This window comes from Zea mays, chromosome 1 (genome assembly GCF_902167145.1).
Source record: "Zea mays cultivar B73 chromosome 1, Zm-B73-REFERENCE-NAM-5.0, whole genome shotgun sequence".
In the NCBI taxonomy this organism is placed as follows: domain Eukaryota; kingdom Viridiplantae; phylum Streptophyta; class Magnoliopsida; order Poales; family Poaceae; genus Zea; species Zea mays.
In genome coordinates, this window is record NC_050096.1 from 199,726,356 (window position 1) to 199,744,504 (window position 18,149).

At 45.2% G+C, this 18,149-nt stretch overlaps 1 protein-coding gene across 1 annotated transcript; it reads left to right on the forward strand.

The window, feature by feature from the left end:
* Positions 1-496: 496 nt before the first annotated feature.
* LOC541705 (pyruvate dehydrogenase 2) lies at positions 497-16,099 on the forward strand. The gene is made up of 14 exons (NM_001111444.2): positions 497-836; positions 909-983; positions 2,090-2,170; positions 2,255-2,281; positions 2,388-2,450; positions 2,544-2,630; positions 3,252-3,377; positions 3,749-3,882; positions 3,969-4,041; positions 4,135-4,200; positions 14,491-14,529; positions 14,634-14,758; positions 14,845-14,959; positions 15,656-16,099. The coding sequence occupies exons 1-14, from the start codon at positions 798-800 to the stop codon at positions 15,725-15,727; spliced, it is 1,122 nt and encodes a 373-aa protein (NP_001104914.1). The 5' UTR covers positions 497-797; the 3' UTR covers positions 15,728-16,099.
* The last annotated feature ends 2,050 nt before the right edge of the window (positions 16,100-18,149 follow it).

Consider the following 18,149-nt stretch of genomic DNA (forward strand, 5'->3'; position numbering starts at 1 on the left):
GTCATCTCAGCCAATGAGCCAAAATAAAGGATGACGGCAACCTGCAACTAGGTTTTCTGTCTCGTATTGACGATTACTACATTTTTTGTAAAAAATAAGTATGAATGTATTCGTCCCGCCACACACTTTATATTCCTGCGTAGGTAGTTTAGAAAAAAAGAGAGAGAGAATTCATATTTTCCCCATTTCTAAATTTTGTTTACGTTTTTTTTTCAACCGGTAGTTCATCAGGCCAGACCGACCAGCTGCGTGCGCATCCTGGCTCCCGGCTCCCGTGCGTGCCCAACCCCCATAAACTTGTTCGGTTTGAAGGGGTTTAAGACCTTGTTCGTTTGTACCGGATTGATGGGTCGGAACGGATCCTAACCGGATTGCTTTTCTAATTTATATAAACTTTGATTAGCTAGAACGATTCAGGTTGTTATCCGACGTAAACGAACAAGACCTAAATTTATATAGACACTAATCCCCCTCAATCCACTGCTAACCGAACAGGGCCTAACCATTCCCGGCTCCCGGCAGAGACGGCCGCTCGCCTCCAGAAGAGCAACCCAAGTCGCCGAGAGCGACTCCCACACGACCCACCTACCCCGCCGCCGCCGCCGCCGCATCCCCCTCGATCCCGTCTGGCGATCGGGGGCTCCCAGACACATCACAGATACACACCACGCTAAGCCAAATCGAGCAACGCCTATCATCATATTATAATTTCCCCTCATTCATCTCACAGTCCCAGGCCTCCCCTCCCTCCTCCCCGTCGCCAACCAACCTCCAACCCCCAGCCGATCGCGTCGGAGATGCTGGGCGTCGCGCGGAGGCGGCTCGGATCCGGATGCGTCAGTGCTCTCCCGCCACCGGGCTCCCCGCCCTCGCTTCGCTCTCACCGTGACCCGTTTCTCTCCCCGCAGGTGCTCGCCCAGCTGGCGCAGGCCCTCCGCCCCGCCGCCGCTCCCGCCAGGACCTACTCCGCCGCGGCCAAGGAGGTGAGCGCTACTCTCTCCTCGCGACTTCCGCGCGTCGCGTCGCGTCGCGTGTGCCGTGTCGCCGAATACGGGGACCGTTTCGTTGCCGGCTCCCGGCCTTTCCCGCCGCCGCCAATACGTTTGCCAGCGCTCCGGTAGATTGGCTCTTCGCTGCGACCCGTGTCGCGCCTCGCCGATTGTGCTGTTAGATGCTTTACTTTTCCTGCGACTGCGAAATTCTCTCCTCGCGACTAGATTTTCGAAACCTTTTTTTCTTTCCTTTTCTGAGATAGATTTAAATGGTGGTGGATACTGGTTGATGGTGACCGGTGCTCGTTGTCGACCTTGATCGGAAACAGATGGATGGCAGTAGCTGTACAGGGAAGCGGGTAGGTGAGGGGAATCTAAGTGGTTGGGTCGTAGGGCAGTTGTCTATCAGACTGATAGTAGATGATTAATTTGCTTGCGTTGGCAAACAAACTGCATTTGTGTACATTATGGGTTGTGCACTGGTGATACTGTTTACGTGTGTGAAGAGCACCTGACGTTAGACGGGGACTGTATGGTGCGGTACTCCGTACTCTACCTATGCTGGGGGAGTGAACAGTGTATGCTGGGTGAGCGAACAGTGTATGCTGACTAGATGCCAGGTACCAGGTGGTGGATGCTTCGTACCTGAAAAAAAGTTAACCAACTTTGAAATAACTGAACTGGCAGTAGTGTAATGAGTTGATTTTGGTGATTCAGTGGTTTATCCAGTGTGATCTCTGATTGTCTGGATTATAACTCGAGATCTCAGGGATAGTTGGTACAGTTATAGGGTGTTTGGTTTGAGAAATAAGCTAGTTCATCATTTTCTCACTTCACATTTTTTTGTTTGGTTTGTGGAATGGAATAAGTTGATCCATTACTACTTCATTCATCATAGTTAGCTAGCTAGTACTAACATGAGAAATAAGGTTATCCCACCAAATTTGAGGAATAGACTTGTCTTTGGATGTATTGATTTCTAAAATCAAACACCCCCTATTCGTTCTTCTAGGTGGCTTGGTTCTCTTCAGATATACTATGTCATGACCTTGACATTTGCCGGGAAGTTTTACACAGCCACTCTTTTGCTTATTTAGATAACTGTACGGGAAGCATTGAATACCGCATTAGATGAAGAAATGTCGGCAGACCCTTCTGTTTTCTTGATGGGAGAAGAGGTACCACCAGTACCACTACCTGCACTTGTTTATTTTTGTGTCCCTTTGCTTCTTGTGGTTTAATAATTGTTGTGTCTATGGTAGGTTGGCGAGTACCAAGGTGCATACAAGGTCAGTAATATTTCCAAAGATTTATGCTTCATTTTTTCCCTCCCCGTGGCAACTGAAAAGTAATATACAAATGTTGCCGGTATTAAGCTTCTCTTCATTGTTGCAGATATCCAAGGGTTTGCTTGACAAGTATGGCCCCGATAGGGTTCTCGATACTCCGATCACTGAGGTTATAAACCTGCAAATCACCATTGTCCATTCATAAGCTATCAGGTTGACCCGACCACATTCTCATTACTGATATCATTTTGTTTTGGTTCAGGCGGGCTTCACTGGCATTGGTGTTGGTGCCGCTTACCATGGTCTTCGACCTATTGTAGAGTTCATGACATTTAACTTTTCGATGCAGGTCAGATGTTTGATCAATTCTGCAAATCACCATACTAATTCAATTATTACAATATTTGCTTGCTTTGATTTGTTCTTTACTCATTGGCATATCTCTTGGTTTCTGTACTCATTTTCTCTACATGCTTTGCAGTCCCAGAAAAATCCTGTTTATTGCACTTGCAGCATCTTATTGCATGTTTCTTTTTGCTCTTTTCTGTTTCCTTTCTATTTCTTAGAAGCATTTGTTACATAAATTAGAATGGCTCCTAATGGTTGATGAATATAATGCATTTTGTGAAGTAGCACCTCATTTTGTTAACGTGCCTGTAGACATTCTTCTCTTGAAAAAAAAGTGACATGAACTCCCTCACTCCAGCTTATTATCACATAACAGAATATCTGTGAAAATCTGTCAAATCGACTGAACACTATGATCCATTCTGGTTTGATTATTAAATCAGAGTTATAATCTGGTGTTGCTGATGAATATTTGGTTATTACAATTTACTTGCACAGCAATTTGTCTTTACAATTTTCTGCAACAATAATGTTTGTTATTCTCTATCTTTGAGAATATGAATACTGTCGAATCCGTATGCTGGCAAACAAATCTCTTAATTGCACCATTTTTTATGTTCAGGCAATTGATCACATAATTAATTCAGCTGCCAAGTCGAACTACATGTCTGCTGGGCAGATATCTGTTCCTATTGTCTTTAGGGGTCCAAATGGTGCTGCTGCTGGAGTTGGTGCCCAACACTCACAGGTTTTTGCACAAAGTTTCCTCTACATGGGTGCTCTGTTGCTGCTGTTATTCTTTAGAGGACAAATTGTTATGCCACATGATTTAATTTTCTGAAAGTCTTGTGGTCGGACATACATTGACAGAGGATAGATCAATTGTAGGAATAAACAGTTTGTTACATGAGTTATTTATCTTCATACTATTATAGTTTGTCGAAATGTTCTGAAAAATGGATTTAAAATGTAAATGTGTTTACTGAAAGAGGTGTCAGCTTTAGGTCGCATTAAAATCATGCAGTGCATATCATCTCATGGACATTATAGTCTTGTAAATATTCTCAGATAGGTATTTTGTTGTACTACGATGGAATTACTAACTGCCTTAGTATGCAGTGCTATGCAGCTTGGTATGCACATGTTCCCGGATTGAAAGTTCTAGCTCCATATTCTGCAGAAGATGCTCGAGGTTTGCTGAAAGCAGCAATCAGGGATCCAGATCCTGTTGTGTTCCTTGAAAATGAACTTCTGTATGAAATGTCTTTCTGTGCTCAACTATATTCTCTATGTTGTTTGTTTGAATTGACATCTCATTATATAATGCATTTTCCTGCAGTTATGGTGAATCATTTCCTGTATCTGCTGAGGTACTTGATTCTAGCTTCTGCCTTCCGATTGGAAAGGCTAAGGTATGTTCTTATATCGATTAATGGAAGTGAAGAGTTCAAATTGATCAGGCTTCCCTTGATGGATTGTCTGCAAATCTTTTTTTATGGATGTAGATAGAGCGACAAGGGAAAGATGTCACTATCACTGCATTCTCCAAAATGGTGGGATATGCCCTTCAGGTGTGTTGAGTGCAGATTTCTTAGGCCGATGGAAGAATTTTGTCAATGCTTATACGTGTTGACTTACATTATTGTCCATACAATTTATAGTTATTTGAATTCAACATGCTATTGACTATCTGTATCTGTTATTCTGTTTATGAAGGATGTTTTTTCACACATATTTGTAACTAGACCATGTATATTAGATAATGCATGCTTTGGATTCTTTACCTAACCTTACTTAGCAACATCTGATGGTGAGAGCACCTAGAGGGGGGGGGTGAATAGGTGATCCTGTAAAAACTTAACTTATAGCCACAAAAACTTGTTAAGGGTTAGCACAATAATTGCCAAGTGGCTAAAGAGGAGATCTTGCACAATATGACTATCACAGAGAATTCAACAGAGAGGAGACACGGTGATTTATCCCGTGGTTCGGCCAAGTACAAAACTTGCCTACTCCACGTTGTGGCGTCCCAACGGACGAGGGTTGCAATCAACCCCTCTCAAGCGGTCCAAAGACCCACTTGAATACCACGGTGTTATGCCTTGCTTATCTTTATCCCACTAGCGAGGAATCTCCACAAATTGGAGTCTCTCGCCCTTACACTTAAGATTCACAAAGAAACACGGAGTAAGGGAGGGAAGCAACACACACAAATCCACAGCGAAATGCGCACACACACGGCCAAGAATCGAGCTCAAAGACTATCTCACAGTTTCTCACAAGAACGGAGCTCGAATCACTTAGAATCACAAACGGATGCGCAAAGACTTAGTGTGGATGATCAAGAATGCTCAAGAGTTGCTTGGTTTTCTCCTCCATGCGCCTAGGGGTCCCTTTTATAGCCCCAAGGCAGCTGGGAGCCGTTGAGAGCAAATCTGGAAGGCTGATCTTGCCTTCTGTCGTCGGGCGCACCGGACAGTCCGGTGCACACCGGACACTGTCCGGTGCCCGATTTATTTCCTTAAACAGCGCAGCCGACCGTTGCAGATGCGGGAGCCGTTGGCGCACCGGACATGTCCGGTGCACACCGGACAGTCCGGTGCCCCCTTCCGACCGTTGGCTTGGCCACGTGTCCCGCGCAGATCGCGCGGCCGACCGTTGGCCCTGCCGACCGTTGGCTCACCGGACAGTCCGGTGCACACCGGACAGTCTGGTGAATTTTAGCCGTACGCCGTCGGCGAATTCCCGAGAGTGGCCACTTCGGCCGAGGCAGCCTGGCGCACCGGACACTGTCCGGTGCACCACCGGACACTGTCCGGTGCACCACCGGACACTGTCCGGTGCACCACCGGACAGTCCGGTGCCCCAGACCGAAACAGCCTCTTGGCTGTACACAGCCAAGTCTTCTCTTCTCTTCTTCTTTCTGTTTCTACCACTTAGACAAATATATTAGTACACAAAACCAATGTACTAAGACTTAGAAACATACCTTTGCTCTTGATTTGCACTTTGTTCATCCATTGCATAAATTCACATTTTAAGCACTTGAGTTGGCACTCAATCACCAAAATACTTAGAAATGGCCCAAGGGCACATTTCCCTTTCAATCTCCCCCTTTTTGGTGATTTATGCCAACACAACATAAAGCAACTAGAACAAGTGCAAAAACACTTCAAATAAAACTCAAATTGATTTTGATTCAATTTTGGCATATATGGATCATCCTTTGCCACCACTTGGTTTGTTTTTGCAAATCAAACTCAAATCTCTATCTCTATGTCAAACACACATGTTGAGGCATAAAGAGAGTCATTCCAAAAGAGATTGATCAAAGATTTCAAAAACTTCCCTTATTTCCCATAATTACAACTTCTCCCCACAAGAAGCCAACTTTTGACAAGAGACACAATAAAAGAGTTTTGCCAAAACAAAAAGCTCTATTCTACTATTTTCAAAATCTCTCAAGTGGTAGCTGATCCATTTATCGCTTTGGCCTTTATTTTCTCCCCCTTTGGCATCAAGAACCAAAACGGGATCAATCTTGGCCCTATAACCCCATTGCCTCACCAAAATCTTCAATTAAGAGTACAAAGGCAATAAGATCATAGAGATGAACTTGGAAGAAGTTACCCTCTTATCGGAGTGCAGTGGAAGTCTTTCATGGTCCAAGTCCACCTTTTCCCTTTCAATTCTCCTTCGAGACTAAATCAAGCAAACTCAAGCATATGGTTAGTCTCAAAGGGTCAAGTTGTAACTAGGGCTGGAAAAAAAAGCTCGAGCTCGATGAGCTGGCTCGGGCTCGCAGCAGCTCGGCTCGGCTCGGACCGGCTCGACGCTCAGAACGAGCCCGAGCCGAGCCTGTTTTTGTGGCTCGTGAAAAGAGCGAGCCAGCTCGGCTCGGCTCGGTGCAGCTCGCGAGCTGGCTCGTGGCTCGATCCAACAACAATTTGTTACATAAAATCTTAATTAGCATATAATATTAGTACAAAGTAGACAATAATTTATGTTATTTGAGATTACTATACAAAAATAATCTATTTTCTATATTATATTAGTGATATATCTATTTTACTAATTTAAAATATATTATTTAAAATATTTTTAAGATTTTATATTATAATTTAGAGAACATATTTAAATTTATAGTTGGGCTCGTTGGCTCGGCGAGCCGGCTCGCGAGCCTAGAGCGAGCCGAGCCGAGCCGCTTTTCCGAGCTCGCCGGATGAGCGAGCCGAGCCGAGCCGAGCTCGTTGCGTGAACGAGCCGCAACGAGCCGAGCCGAGCCGAGCTCGGCTCGGCTCGTTTCCACCCCTAGTTGTAACACATCTCCCCCTAAACATGTGCATCACTTTGCAACGGACTTGTGAGGTCCAGGGAGTGTTTGTACAACTTGAGCACCACTATAAGCAACAAAATGCAGAATGAACCTGATCAAATGCATAAACACATGTATGCTACAATTCAATCCAAGTTCCGCGAATCTAAGACATTTAGCTCACTACGCAGCCTGCAAAAGGTCTTCTCATCTAGAGGCTTGGTAAAGATATCGGCTAGCTGGTTCTCGGTGCTAACATGAAACACTTCGATATCTCCCTTTTGCTGGTGGTCTCTCAAAAAGTGATGCCGGATGTCTATGTGCTTTGTGCGGCTGTGTTCAACAGGATTTTCCGCCATGCGGATAGCACTCTCATTATCACATAGGAGTGGGACTTTGCTCAGACTGTAGCCAAAGTCCCGGAGGGTTTGCCTCATCCAAAGTAGTTGCGCGCAACACTGTCCTGCGGCAACATACTCGGCCTCAGCGGTGGATAGGGCAACGGAGGTTTGTTTCTTAGAATTCCATGACACCAGGGACCTTCCTAAGAATTGGCAAGTCCCCGATGTACTTTTCCTATCGACCTTACATCCAGCATAGTCGGAGTCTGAGTATCCAACCAAGTCAAAGGTAGACCCCTTTGGATACCAGAGCCCGAAGCAAGGCGTAGCAACTAAATATCTAAGAATTCGCTTCACCGCCACTAAGTGACATTCCTTAGGATCGGATTGAAATCTAGCACACATGCATACGCTAAGCATAATATCCGGTCTACTAGCACATAAATAAAGCAAAGAACCTATCATTGACCGGTATGCTTTTTGATCAACGGACTTACCTCCTTTGTTGAGATCTGTGTGTCCGTCGGTTCCCATCGGCGTCTTTGCGGGCTTGGCGTCCTTCATCCCAAACCTCTTTAGCAAGTCTTGTGTGTACTTCGTTTGGGAGATGAAGGTGCCGTCCTTGAGTTGCTTCACTTGGAACCCAAGGAAGTAGTTCAACTCGCCCATCATTGACATCTCAAATTTCTGCGTCATCACCCTGCTAAACTCTTCACAAGATTTTTGGTTAGTAGAACCAAATATTATGTCATCGACATAAATTTGGCACACAAACAAATCACCATCACATGTCTTTGTAAAAAGAGTTGGATCGGCTTTCCCAACCTTGAAAGCGTTAGCAATTAAGAAATCTCTAAGGCATTCATACCATGCTCCTGGGGCTTGCTTAAGTCCATAGAGCGCCTTAGAGAGCTTACACACATGGTCGGGGTACCGATCATCCTCGAAGCCAGGGGGTTGCTCCACGTACACCTCCTCCTTGATTGGCCCGTTGAGGAAAGCGCTCTTCACATCCATTTGGTACAACCTGAAATAATGGTGAGCGGCATATGCTAGCAAGATTCGAATTGACTCTAGCCTAGCCACTGGAGCAAAAGTCTCCTCGAAATCCAAACCTGCGACTTGGGCATAACCTTTTGCCACAAGTCGAGCCTTGTTTCTCGTCACCACCCCGTGCTCGTCCTGTTTGTTGCGGAACACCCACTTGGTTCCCACAACATTTTGCTTCGGACGAGGCACCAGCGTCCAAACTTCATTTCTCTTGAAGTTGTTGAGCTCCTCCTGCATGGCCAGCACCCAGTCCGGATCTAGCAAGGCCTCCTCTACCCTGAAAGGCTCAATAGAAGAGACAAAGGAGTAATGCTCACAAAAATTAGCTAATCGAGAACGAGTAGTTACTCCCTTGCTAATGTCACCCAGAATTTGGTCGACGGGATGATCCCTTTGAATCATCGCTCGAACTTGGGTTGGAGGTGCCGGTTGCGCTTCTTCCTCCATCACATGATCATCTTGTGCTCCCCCTTGATCACACGCCTCCTGTTGATGAACCTGTTCATCGTCTTGAGTTGGGGGTAGCACCATAGTTGAGGAAGATGGTTGATCTTGTTCATCTTGTTCCTGTGGCCGTACTTCTCCAATCGCCATGGTTCGTATAGCGGCCGTCGGAACATCTTCTTCATCTACATCATCACAATCAACAACTTGCTCTCTTGGAGAGCCATTAGTCTCATCAAATACAACGTCGCTAGAGACTTCAACCAAACCCGATGATTTGTTGAAGACTATATGCCTTTGTATTTGAGTCATAACCTAACAAAAACCCTTCTACAGCTTTGGGAGCAAACTTAGAATTTCTACCTTTCTTCACTAGAATGTAGCACTTGCTCCCAAATACACGAAAGTAAGATACATTAGGTTTGTTACCGGTTAGTAGCTCATATGAAGTCTTCTTGAGGAGGCGATGAATGTAGACCCTGTTGATGGCATGGCAAGCCGTGTTCACGGCTTCCGACCAGAAACACTCGGGGGTCTTGAATTCTCCAAGCATTGTCCTCGCCATATCGATTAGCGTCCTGTTCTTCCTCTCTACCACACCATTTTGCTGTGGTGTGTAGGGAGCGGAGAACTCGTGCTTGATCCCTTCCTCCTCAAGAAATTCCTCCACTTGAAGGTTCTTGAATTCGGACCCGTTGTCGCTCCTTATCTTCTTCACCTTGAGCTCAAACTCATTTTGAGCTCTCCTGAGGAAGCGCTTGAGGGTCCCTTGGGTTTCAGACTTATCCTGCAAAAAGAACACCCAAGTGAAGCGGGAAAAGTCATCAACAATAACTAAACCATACTTACTCCCTCCTATGCTCAGATAGGCGACAGGTCCGAAGAGGTCCATATGCAGCAGCTCCAGGGGTCTTGAAGTGGTCATCACATTCTTGCTGTGATGCGCTCCTCCCACTTGTTTACCTGCTTGACAAGCTGCACAAGGTCTATCTTTTTCGAAATGCACGTTAGTCAAACCTATCACGTGTTCTCCCTTTAGAAGCTTGTGAAGGTTCTTCATCCCCACATGTGCTAAGCGGCGATGCCACAGCCAGCCCATGCTAATCTTAGCTATTAAGCATGCATCTAGACCGACCTCTTCTTTTGCAAAATCAACTAAATAAAGTTTGCCGTCTAATACACCCTTAAAAGCTAGTGAGCCATCACTTCTTCTAAAGACAGACACATCTACATTTGTAAATAGACAGTTATACCCCATATGACATAATTGACTAACAGATAGCAAATTATATCCAAGACTCTCTACTAAAAATACATTAGAGATAGAATGCTCATTAGAAATTGCAATTTTACCTAACCCTTTTACCTTGCCTTGATTCCCATCACCGAATATAATTGAATCTTGGGAATCCTTATTCTTGACGTAGGAAGTGAACATCTTCTTCTCCCCCGTCATATGGTTTGTGCATCCGCTGTCGATAATCCAGCTTGAACCCCCGGATGCATAAACCTGCAAGGCAAATTTAGGCTTGGGACTTAGGTACCCAACTCATGTTGGGTCCTACAAGGTTAGTGCAAATTTCCTTAGGGACCCAAATGCAAGTTTTGTCTCCCTTGCATTTTGCCCCTAACTTCCTAGCAATTACCTTCTTACCCTTTCTACAAATAGCAAAGGGATCATTGCAAGCATAATAAATGGTGGAAGGTTTGTTCACAACTTTTCTAGGAACATGAGCAAAATTTCTCCTAGGCATATACACAACATTTCTCTTACACATATCTCTATCATGCTTATAGGAAGAACTAGAAGCAAACATGGCATGAGAATCATAAACATGTGAATCAAAATCATTATAAGCATTTCTAGCATGTCTCCTATCATGGTACAAGAAAGCATGGTTCCTTTTAGCACTACTAGCCATAGGGGCCTTCCCTTTCCCCTTGACGAAGATGGGAGCCTTATGGCTTGTTAAGTTCTTGGCCTCTCTCTTGAAGCCAAGACCATCCTTAATTGAGGGGTGTCTACCAATCGTGTAGGCATCCCTTGCAAATTTTATTTTATCAACTTCACTCTTGCTAGTCTTAAGTTGAGCATTAAGACTAGCCACCTCATCATTTAGTTTTGAAATTGAAACTAAGTGTTCACTACAAGCATTAACATCAAAATCCTTACACCTAGTGCAAATTGTAATATTTTCAACACACGAGTTACTTGCTACTTCTAGTTTAGCAGTTAAAACATTAATTTCACCTTTTAAAGAAGAAATGGTTTCATTACAAGTAGAAAGTTCACAAGAAAGTATTCCATTTCTTTTAACTTCTAGAGCAAGTGAATTTTGTGCACTAACAAATTTATCATGTTCTTCATATAAAAGGTCTTCTTGTTTCTCTAAGATTTTATCCTTTTCATTTAAGGCATCAATCAACTCATTAATCTTAGCTATCTTAGTTCTATCCAATCCCTTGAATAGACTAGAGTAATCAATTTCATCCTCACTAGATTCATCATCACTAGAAGAATCATAAGTATTAGCATTACGAGTGATTACCTTCTTTTCCCTTGCCATGAGGCAAGTGTGATGCTCGTTGGGGAAGAGAGCCGATTTGTTGAAGGCCGTGGCGGCGAGTCCTTCGTCGTCGGAGTCGGACGAAGAGCAATCCGAATCCCACTCCTTTCCAAGGTGTGCTTCGCCTTTGGCCTTCTTGTAAGCCTTCTTGTTCTCTCTCTTCCCGTTTTTCCCTTGCTCCTGGTCACTATCATTTTCGGGACAGTTAGCAATAAAATGACCAAGCTTACCGCATTTGAAGCATGATCGCTTTCCCTTGGTCTTGGCCTTGCTTGGCTGTCCCTTTCGACCTTTTAGCGCCGTCTTGAATCTCTTGATGATGAGAGCCATCTCTTCATCATTGAGCCCGGCCGCCTCAACTTGCGCCACCTTGCTAGGTAGCGACTCCTTGCTCCTTGTTGCCTTTAGAGCAATGGGTTGAGGCTCTTGGAGTGGACCGTTCAACGCGTCGTCGACGTACCTTGCCTCCTTGATCATCATCCGCCCGCTCACGAATTTTCCAAGTACTTCCTCGGGCGTCATCATCGTGTACCTGGGATTCTCACGAATATTGTTCACGAGATGAGGATCAAGAACGGTAAAGGACCTGAGCATTAGGCGGACGACGTCGTGGTCCGTCCAACGCGTGCTTCCGTAGCTCCTTATTTTGTTGATAAGGGTCTTGAGCCGGTTGTAAGTTTGAGTTGGCTCCTCTCCCCTTATCATGGCGAATCGTCCAAGCTCGCCCTCCACCAACTCCATCTTGGTGAGCATGGTGATGTCGTTCCCCTCGTGAGAGATCTTGAGGGTGTCCAATATCTGCTTGGCATTGTCCAAGCCGCTCACCTTATTGTACTCTTCCCTGCACAAAGATGCTAAGAGAACAGTAGTAGCTTGTGCATTTCTATGAATTTGTTCATTTATAAGCATAGGACTATCCGAGCTATCAAATTTCATTCCATTCTCCACAATCTCCCATATGCTTGGATGGAGAGAGAATAAGTGACTACGCATTTTGTGACTCCAAAATCCGTAGTCCTCCCCATCGAAGTGTGGAGGTTTGCCAAGAGGAATGGAAAGCAAATGCGAATTCGAACTATGTTGAATACGAGAATAATCAAATGAAAAGTTCGAATTGACCGTCTTTTTGTAGTCGTTGTCATCATCCTTTTGGGAAGAAGTAGACTCATCACTATCGTCGTAGTAGATGATCTCCTTGATGCGCCTTGTCTTCTTCTTCTTCCCTTCCTTCCGTCGATGCCCCGAGCCGGAGTCGGTAGGCTTGTCGTCCTTCGGCTCGTTGACGAAGGATTCCTTCTCTTTGTCGTTGATCACGATTCCCTTCCCCTTAGGATCCATCTCTTCGGGCGGTAAGTCCCTTTGTGAAGAGAACGGCTCCGATACCAATTGAGAGCACCTAGAGGGGGGGGGGGGTGAATAGGTGATCCTGTAAAAACTTAACTTATAGCCACAAAAACTTGTTAAGGGTTAGCACAATAATTGCCAAGTGGCTAAAGAGGAGATCTTGCACAATATGACTATCACAGAGAATTCAACAGAGAGGAGACACGGTGATTTATCCCGTGGTTCGGCCAAGTACAAAACTTGCCTACTCCACGTTGTGGCGTCCCAACGGACGAGGGTTGCAATCAACCCCTCTCAAGCGGTCCAAAGACCCACTTGAATACCACGGTGTTATGCCTTGCTTATCTTTATCCCACTAGCGAGGAATCTCCACAAATTGGAGTCTCTCGCCCTTACACTTAAGATTCACAAAGAAACACGGAGTAAGGGAGGGAAGCAACACACACAAATCCACAGCGAAATGCGCACACACACGGCCAAGAATCGAGCTCAAAGACTATCTCACAGTTTCTCACAAGAACGGAGCTCGAATCACTTAGAATCACAAACGGATGCGCAAAGACTTAGTGTGGATGATCAAGAATGCTCAAGAGTTGCTTGGTTTTCTCCTCCATGCGCCTAGGGGTCCCTTTTCTAGCCCCAAGACAGCTGGGAGCCGTTGAGAGCAAATCTGGAAGGCTGATCTTGCCTTCTGTCGTCGGGCGCACCAGACAGTCCGGTGCACACCAGACACTGTCCGGTGCCCGATTTATTTCCTTAAACAGCGCAGCCGACCGTTGCAGATGCGGGAGCCGTTGGCGCACCGGACATGTCCGGTGCACACCGGACAGTCCGGTGCCCCCTTCCGACCGTTGGCTTGGCCACGTGTCCCGCGCAGATCGCGCGGCCGACCGTTGGCCCTGCCGACCGTTGGCTCACCGGACAGTCCGGTGCACACCGGACAGTCTGGTGAATTTTAGCCGTACGCCGTCGGCGAATTCCCGAGAGTGGCCACTTCGGCCGAGGCAGCCTGGCGCACCGGACACTGTCCGGTGCACCACCGGACACTGTCCGGTGCACCACCGGACAGTCCGGTGCCCCAGACCGAAACAGCCTCTTGGCTGTACACAGCCAAGTCTTCTCTTCTCTTCTTCTTTCTGTTTCTACCACTTAGACAAATATATTAGTACACAAAACCAATGTACTAAGACTTAGAAACATACCTTTGCTCTTGATTTGCACTTTGTTCATCCATTGCATAAATTCACATTTTAAGCACTTGAGTTGGCACTCAATCACCAAAATACTTAGAAATGGCCCAAGGGCACATTTCCCTTTCAGATGGTAACTATCGAGTTGCCTTGGTTTGGCAATGATGAGCAATGATTTTCATTCCCTTACTTGCCCTCGCATTTCTCCCCCATGGATCCACTATATTTCCCTGTCCATAAAACCAGCTCTTAGTATGGCTTTCCTTGTCCAACCTTGTCTATCATGAACATAGTTGACCTAAGAAATTAACATGCATATGGCGCCACCTTGGATGTAAGGATTGGCTCTGCCTCAGAATCTGTAACATGAGTTGTTCCCTTTTTAAAGGGCGTACCCAGTGCCGTAGGCTTCCCGCACTGTGCGGGGTCTGGGGAAGGGTATCTTTAAGCGCCAAGCCTTACCCGCATAATATGCAGAGGCCGGGGCTCGAAGTTGTTCCCTTTTTAAAGTGTAACTTTATTCTATTGCGATTTTCACAAAAAGAAAACAAGAAACCGAATTCTCTAGTTGGTGATTCTGGTTGCATTCTCATGTTTTGTTATTTTTCAGGCCGCTGATATACTGGCCAAGGAAGGTATCAGTGCCGAGGTAATTTGTTTTTTATTTCTTCTAAACTACAGCCTTGTGCTGTCAGATCTCATTTTCCCTGGGAGTCCAGTCGTTGTCTTATTCTTTAGTAATTCTCTGTTCAGGTAATCAATCTTCGCTCAATTAGACCGCTGGATAGAGCTACTATTAATGCATCTGTGAGGAAAACCAATAGATTGGTAACCGTAGAAGAAGGCTTCCCTCAACATGGGATTGGTGCGGAAATATGGTCGGCCACTCTCCCTCCCTCCCTCCTTCCCAATGTATAATGTATAGTCTGCGTCTCTCGTAATGGGTTGAAATGTGCCTTTGCAGCATGTCTGTTGTAGAGGACAGCTTTGAGTATCTTGATGCACCAGTCGAGAGGATTGCTGGAGCTGATGTGCCCATGCCGTACGCTGCCAACCTTGAGAGGATGGCTGTTCCACAGGTCCGTACTGGTCCTTTCGCTTTCATTTATGTTTGCATACGGATTTGTGGTTACACAACTCTTGTTGCCGGACTAGTAGCACTTCAAGAAAAGAAAAAAAAATACTGCTGCGCTGAAATTCCAGTCCTCTTGCATACATGGATTTATTGTGACCTGCATTGTGTACAATTAATGTTTGGTTTGCAGTACTCGACATGGTAGGGTAGAAAAGCCAATTTAGGTGATGAAACAATGGATCTTTTGTTAATAGCCGAATTAACAGACAAAGGTCATAGGTGTGTCAAGCACATGAGAGTCCAGTCATGGTTGCATGTGTGAGAGTTGTAGCAGACAGTTAACTGTCTCTTTAGAAAATACGTATAGTACTCCCTCCGATTTTTAAATATATGATTTTTTAGGAAGCTAACTAGTTGAACAATGAACTAATTAGCCTGTCTTGAACATCATTAATTCAAGGACAGGGAGTAGTAGGGGCTACTGTGTACACTCTCTGATAGGTGCACTGCATCTCCACCATGATGCCACAGGGAGATGCAAATATTTCTTTCTAGGATAGGATTTTGGAGCCTTGGCTGGGAAAAGGTGAACGTGGTAGCTGTGATATTAGCCTGTGGCATTGAAAGCAGGCTCACCGCTCACGCGATTGATCATTTATCGGTGTCCCCTTTTGACTCTTTGCTATTGCCACACCTGCAGGTCGATGACATCGTCCGGGCAGCCAAGCGTGCTTGCTACAGGGCAGCAGTACCGATGGCAGCAACCGCCTAGTCCAGCAGAACCCTGCATGTTGCATTTCTTTGTCTAATTTTAATGTCCGTGCTGCAGAAAGACGTGTCACATAATGGTGTGACGAGTACCCACTGCCGCTGCAACTCAACTATAGCATGAGCTGAGTTTTTGTAGAGCCACCGAGAGGTGTTCAGTACTCCAGTTCCAGTTCCGCTTATCTTCGCCGCCGCAGCCGGAAGGCTGCGCATGACTCTGCGTCTGTTTTATGGTTCACGAATGATTGCAGATTTGCAGCAGAGCCTCTGGAGATGAGAATTTTACTTGTGGCGAGATGTTGTGAGTAACTTGTATTCAGAAGGGGGAACTCTCAAGAGATCCTCAAGTCGTGATTCCAGTTGCGGCTTTCTTGATAGTAACGTACTCCCTCTGTTTTTTAGTTGTCGCTGGATAGTTTAATTTTGCATTATTCAGTGATAACTAAAACAAAACGGATGGAGTACGTATTTACCATGCTAGTGCTAGAGGATCTTTTGTTCCTCTGCAGGGTGCAGCAGTCACTGCGTGTGGCCCTGAGCACCCCCGTCTGTCCACTCACCAGCCATGCAGTCGACCGCAGAGGATCCGAATCCATCCGAGACTGGAAGCGAGCATGGTTCGGTCAAAGCCTTGAAGGTGAGGCGTCAAATAATGGCGGTGTGCGGTGTCCGAGAGTGACGCGTCCGGGCACGTCCACTCCTCGCTTGAAGACGTGTCCAGCCGACATGTATGGTCAGGCGGAAGATTCTATTCTATCTCTATACGATGCACAGGTGTTGGTATGGGTGCGGTGTAGAACTATCCCAGACCCATACAGAGAAAGAGCAGAGACGTCAGAGAGCCATACATGTGCGGTGCAAGTTGCGGGCTTGTGTGTCTGGTCGAGGTCGATCTCCTCCCCCATGACCAATTCCTCGCCTCACCTGGTCACGGCTCAGCGCACGCGTTGAGTACGCGAGAGGGGTATCGCTTGCCGTCAACCGCCGCCGGACTGGCGGATGGCGTTGTGGATCAGGCAGCGGTTCCTTGGGCACTTCGTCACCCGTTTATCTGCGCGCCTCTAGCTTTGGACATATGGTGGATAGATTGATGCCTCCTCGTCCATCATTCCATCCTTTGCCTTTTGGCCGCTACTACGCCGCCCGTCAAATCAAACGAGCCGGCAGGAAGGGACAGGCGCAGAAACCGAGACGATTTACGAATCAGATGCCATCTTTAAAACAATAAATAAACTAGAGGAAAATTTTCTCTAGGAAGCATACTCCATTTCTTGTTAGGTGTCGCTACCGCATTCGTACTAGTCACATTTTTTAGCTTGTAAAAAAATACTAGCAACATTTATATCTCTAAATAAGTTTATTATAAAAATGGATTTAATGATCTATCTAATAAAACTAATCATATAGCATAACTATGAATATTTTATTGCATATCTATATATAGCTAAAATTGACAGAAAATGAGAACGACAATTAAAAAGGGACAGCTGATGTATCCATGTTAGACTTTGTGCCATCGCTCAACGAGATCTATTTCTTCTAACAGTTTGGATCACATACGGCCCCTATAATAAATATGCATATACACGTTCTACCTTATGAGCACAAGCAAAAGAATCAGATGGGACGAGATTGACACCACGCCTAGCTATTGACGAGCATGGCTTCTACCACTCAAAAACCAATAATATTGAATCATGAAACAAATGCTAGAATACGCTATCTCTAGCACCCACGTCCGATCAAGACCCAGGTCAGGTGGGTAGTTTGCGTTAGAGTGCGGTCCTAAAATTTAAACCAAATCAATTTGAGTTCTCCTAAGTTCATGATATTTATACCTTCAGATATATCCGCTATTAAAATGTACTCAAAGGCAAATCTAAATATAGACCATGGTTCAGACCTTTAGAGCTAATTGGCGGTCAACTAACAAGTTGATAGCTGATTTTTAGCGAGTTGGAGCGTCTAATAACTATTTCAGAGGTGTGACTAACAATGAGTTGATCTATTATTTAACTTGTTCTAAACTTCTTAGCTAATTTTAGCTGCTAACTATTAATTTAGAACCTGGCCATACCTTTTCAATGTCATAAATATTAGTATTTTTATGTATTTACTTAAATCACATCGTTTCACTTCTAAAAAAATGAAAATCGAACTCTCTTGCTTAAAAGAAACGGAGAGTACTGCTGCTAGCTCAAACAATTTCAAAGGAAGAACTAGAGACCGCAGCTCGCACTCGCAGTTCGAGAAACGGAAAGAAAAAAAAGAGGGAGAGAGAAATGCAGGTTATGGGGAGATGGAACGAAGGAATGGAGGAAAGCTCAAGCGAGCACTTGTCGCAATTATTATCCTCTCTTTTATTTTTTATTTTTCCAGATTGATCCAAAAGAAGGAAGTACAGATCCGAGCCGCACCTGCAGTGG

Excerpts from the sequence above, each read along its gene's own strand:
- LOC541705 (NM_001111444.2), top strand. The coding sequence starts at position 798 with ATGCTGGGCGTCGCGCGGAGGCGGCTCGGATCCGGATGC. Across the intron at positions 984-2,089 it reads ACTCCGCCGCGGCCAAGGAG|ATAACTGTACGGGAAGCATT; the intron begins GTGAGCGCTACT and ends TTGCTTATTTAG. Across the intron at positions 4,201-14,490 it reads TGGTGGGATATGCCCTTCAG|GCCGCTGATATACTGGCCAA; the intron begins GTGTGTTGAGTG and ends GTTATTTTTCAG.